Source organism: Echinococcus granulosus (genome assembly GCF_000524195.1).
Source record: "Echinococcus granulosus chromosome Unknown EG_S00326, whole genome shotgun sequence".
NCBI classification, from domain to species: Eukaryota; Metazoa; Platyhelminthes; class Cestoda; order Cyclophyllidea; family Taeniidae; genus Echinococcus; species Echinococcus granulosus.
In genome coordinates, this window is record NW_020170706.1 from 7,443 (window position 1) to 11,297 (window position 3,855).

Here is a 3,855-nt window from a genome sequence, read left to right on the forward strand (position 1 = left end):
TTCTGCTGTTAAAATGCATTATACTTGCCCAATCCTCTTAATCACAGTTTCCTTGAAGTCTTCGTCTGCTTTGCCATGGCACTTGACATTGTGCTCCTAGCTGTACCAATCATGTAAGGCCTTGTGGCAAGGAGTCGACGGGGCTAACAAGCAATGAGGCACGCATGTGGAAACAGTCTCTCCACCAGTTGGTGAGGCCTCAGTGAATGCTCGTGTGTGAAGCCACCGCAGTGCAGAAGGGGCAACAATTCACCAGGATTCAGATCTTAACGATCACAGCGGAACAGTCAAATAATAGAGCTCAGCGACTTCGTTCTATGTGCAAATCTGGCAATTTTGCATTTAACACATTTATGCTCACCATCTCACCTCCAACTGTGCTTTTCTCCCCCAATTCCTGTTGCCTTTACTCCAGCAGAAATATTGCAGTATCGTGCGAACATTTGGTAGTCCCTTCTATGTGCTAAAATTTTCTCCGTTAAAAAGGTATTAGAATTTGAATGCAATGACTGCCGACGCAAGGACTTTGAATGCTCAACTCCCATTAGCCAACTAACACGCGACTCGTTTGGTGCCCACTCACACCTTTCAACAGCACTTGGGTGGCTCCACCAGATTTGGATGTGATGGGGGAGCCTTGAAAATAAATGCACGACAATTTTTATGTGAGAATATGCACGATTTTGGCAATACTAAAAGTCACCCTTTTCTCAGTGCCTTCGTCTGCTTCATTTTGGATCTAAACCAAGTGAGGAATGAAGGAATGAATGAATGATCAAAGTGGTGTTTTGAGGTGGACGTGGAGGCATAAATGAGTAGTAAAGTGGGTGCATGAAGGTTTTAGTGATTGCTCGTTTGTGCACCCACCTAAGGGTGAAAAGGTTATCAATTCACCATGGGTCAGGTCTAGACAACCATACCAAAATTATCGGCTCTACGAGTTTAGTGACTCTGTGTTTTGTGCAAATCTGTCCATTTCACATTTCACATTTGTATGCCAATCATCCTAAGTCCACTTGCGGTCTTCCCTGCCCAATTTCTACTGCTTCTACTCTAAAATAAATGCTGCAATTTCACGTTTTGTGAATATTTGGTGGTGCTTCCTCTGCGATTGGGATCGCCTACTTAACCATACACATTGACATCTGAATGCGATGACTGCTGACGCGAGCACTTCAAATGCGTGGCTCTGTTCAGCCAATCAACAGGCGTCTCGTCTGGTATCCACACCTACCTTACATCTGCCCTTAGGTGGCTCCACTCCATTCGGGTGTGGTGGTGGTGCCTTCGAAAAAGCAGAGTACTTTTGGTGTGAGAATGCATTCTATCACCGCATGCCTCCAAGTCACATAATCCTCGCTGTCTCCGCCTGCGTGATTTCGGTGCCACTCGCATAGGCCATGATGGAGAGGGGTCAAATTACACTGCAAGGTGTTCCATTTATTCCAGCAGTGCTATCACCTAAAACCGACGTGGTATTCTGCATTGCCCAACAGCGATTGCGGCGGTGCTGTAAAATATACAACAAAACCTAGTACCTCATTTCCACTGCCCATGACAAGGGGGGAATCTCTGGATCACTTCTCAGTTGAGAGGCTAATTTTGTCATTGGAATTGATGCAGTTGGCCTCCATTTCTCTTACTTATGCCTTTACTGGCTAGCCCACACCATTCTCGCATCTTGTTTCATCCAAGTGGGTGGAAGCACACATTCTCGCATCCAGTGAATCACACCACATAGCTTCGCAGCCTCGGGTTTCGCGGGACCGAATGAGAAAGTGGAGTCTAATTTGCATTCCTCAACATGCAGATTGCTGGTTGCTACATCCGCGTTGGTAAGAAATTATTGAAAGCTAGCCTCATTTTGCAGCTTTGGGCATCTTGTACGATGAAGCACAGGTTGAAAAATGAACTGTGGCCTTGCGCTCTAGAGGGATTCATCTTAGCCTTCAATGCCAGTCTTGCATTTGTGCATCCCCAGTGAGAGGTTTGGCAGTCCTATCAGAGTAAAATTCATCCTATTGAAAAGTGCATTGCCTGAGGAGGCATTGTAGACGTCTACCCGATTATCTTAACCTCATGCAGTGATACTGCGTAAATTATGGTGGTCCTGAAGTCAGAAACCTCGTGCAGAGCATGTCGTGAATGCTTGAACTGCTGGTCACCACTTCATTCCTCTACGTCTTTGCGTGCGATGCTGAGTGCGAGATAATTTGCTTGGATGTGGGACTGGGAGTAGAATGGGGGAAAGCGATCAGACCTGATAACATGCACGTGTGTGTCCGACGAGCTGGAGAAGAAATACCCTGTCGATGCGAGTGCCAGACATGATACGACACTTCAGATGGAATGGTCTCGATAATTGGCTGTTTGAAGTGTGCATGGCGTTGCATGTGAGCTCGATCTCCTAACTGCATCACTGGCAATAATCCCAATTTATGCTGTTGACTACCACAGATTACAGAGGAACCAAGCACTCATTCCCTTGCCCATCAAGAGTCAGCACTGCAATCGTAGCATTAGTCACGAATCACACGGTTGCTTTTCCAACAGACCCAGATGTTTGCCTCGACTTTTGAGGTCCGTTTACAATTCCATGCCCTCATCTCTTGATCAATGCCTTTCACTGTATGCAGACCGTCTTTTCAGTTGAATGGTTTGCATCCTCCACGATGCTGTGCAGTTGGTGATTTGAATGATTGAGTAGTCGAGTGTAGGGCCGGCGTCTGTCTCAGTGCTCGTGTATGTCTAGTTGTGTTCTCCAAGTACCCTCAGGATGGAGAGAATTGAAAGACGAAGTTCTTTTCGACCTGCTCATAGAACGGCTAGTACACATTCAACTGCACATTGCTATGCAACATCTTACTGAATACAATTGTTTAAGTAAAATTTACAATTATCAAATAAGGCTGTCGATGCTGCGCAAACAAAAGACCGTTCACACATATGCATAAAAACATTTTGCAAGGAGAACCAACGCATGATGCTGCTATGCAAGTATAAAGGGTATAGGATAATAAAATTTGGCTATAGCTCGAGGTTCACAGGGGAAGGAGATAGTCCCTGTTCCCTGCAACTTGCTGTAACAGACGGGCGTGCTTCTACACTTATTTTAAACCCTTTCCATGCAACCCTTAAGACTCCGCCCATTTTCGAGATTTCGGCCTTGGTAACTAAATGCACAACATTTCAAAGAGCTAGGCAAACATTTCCCTACGAATCACTTCCGTCCACTACTTGTAGAATCGCTACACGTTGGCAGTACATCAAAAGGCAAATTTTCCCGCTTTTAAATGACATGCATCAACGGGAATACTGGAGGAAGAAATGTGTGCTATCTTTTGAATGTATGTGATCATTCTGCTGTCACATTGCGATGTCTTGTGAATTTTGGGTGGTGCCTCCTATGTGCTCCACTTTGATTTCGATGACTGCTGGCGTAAGGAATTCAGATGGGTGGATCTGTTCAGCCAATCAAGAAGCGAATCGTCTGGCACATACTCGCGCCTTTCATCTGCATTTGAGTGGCTCCAATCAATTCGGGTGTGACGGAGGCGCCCTCGAAAACAATGTGCGGCAATTGTGTTGTGCGAAGGCATTCCATCACCACAAGCCTCCAAGTCGAATTTTCGTCTTCGCTCGTATGATTACGGCGCTTGTTCCTGTGCTCTTTGCTCTGCCAATCAGATAAGGCGTGGTGGTAGGTAGTCGAAGGGGATGACAAGCAATGCAGCGCACACAAAAGCGATTTTATCACCAGTTTTTGAGGCCCTATTAAAATGGTGACACCTATCTTCTAATCAATAAATACACCCTAATAAAAGCGGCTTTCAAATGCAGTGAGTCCAGTCCTCT

The 3,855-nt window shown here is 45.6% G+C and overlaps 1 protein-coding gene across 1 annotated transcript; it reads left to right on the forward strand. All coding sequences in view use genetic code 11, as the record gives it.

Annotated features, from left to right (window-relative positions):
• Window positions 1-1,154: 1,154 nt before the first annotated feature.
• On the forward strand, window positions 1,155-1,662 carry EGR_11003 (hypothetical protein; the record flags this gene model as incomplete). The annotated part of the gene is made up of 2 exons (XM_024500252.1): window positions 1,155-1,373; window positions 1,450-1,662. 2 exons carry the CDS (start codon window positions 1,155-1,157, stop codon window positions 1,660-1,662), a joined length of 432 nt encoding a protein of 143 aa, XP_024345334.1.
• Window positions 1,663-3,855: the final 2,193 nt, after the last annotated feature.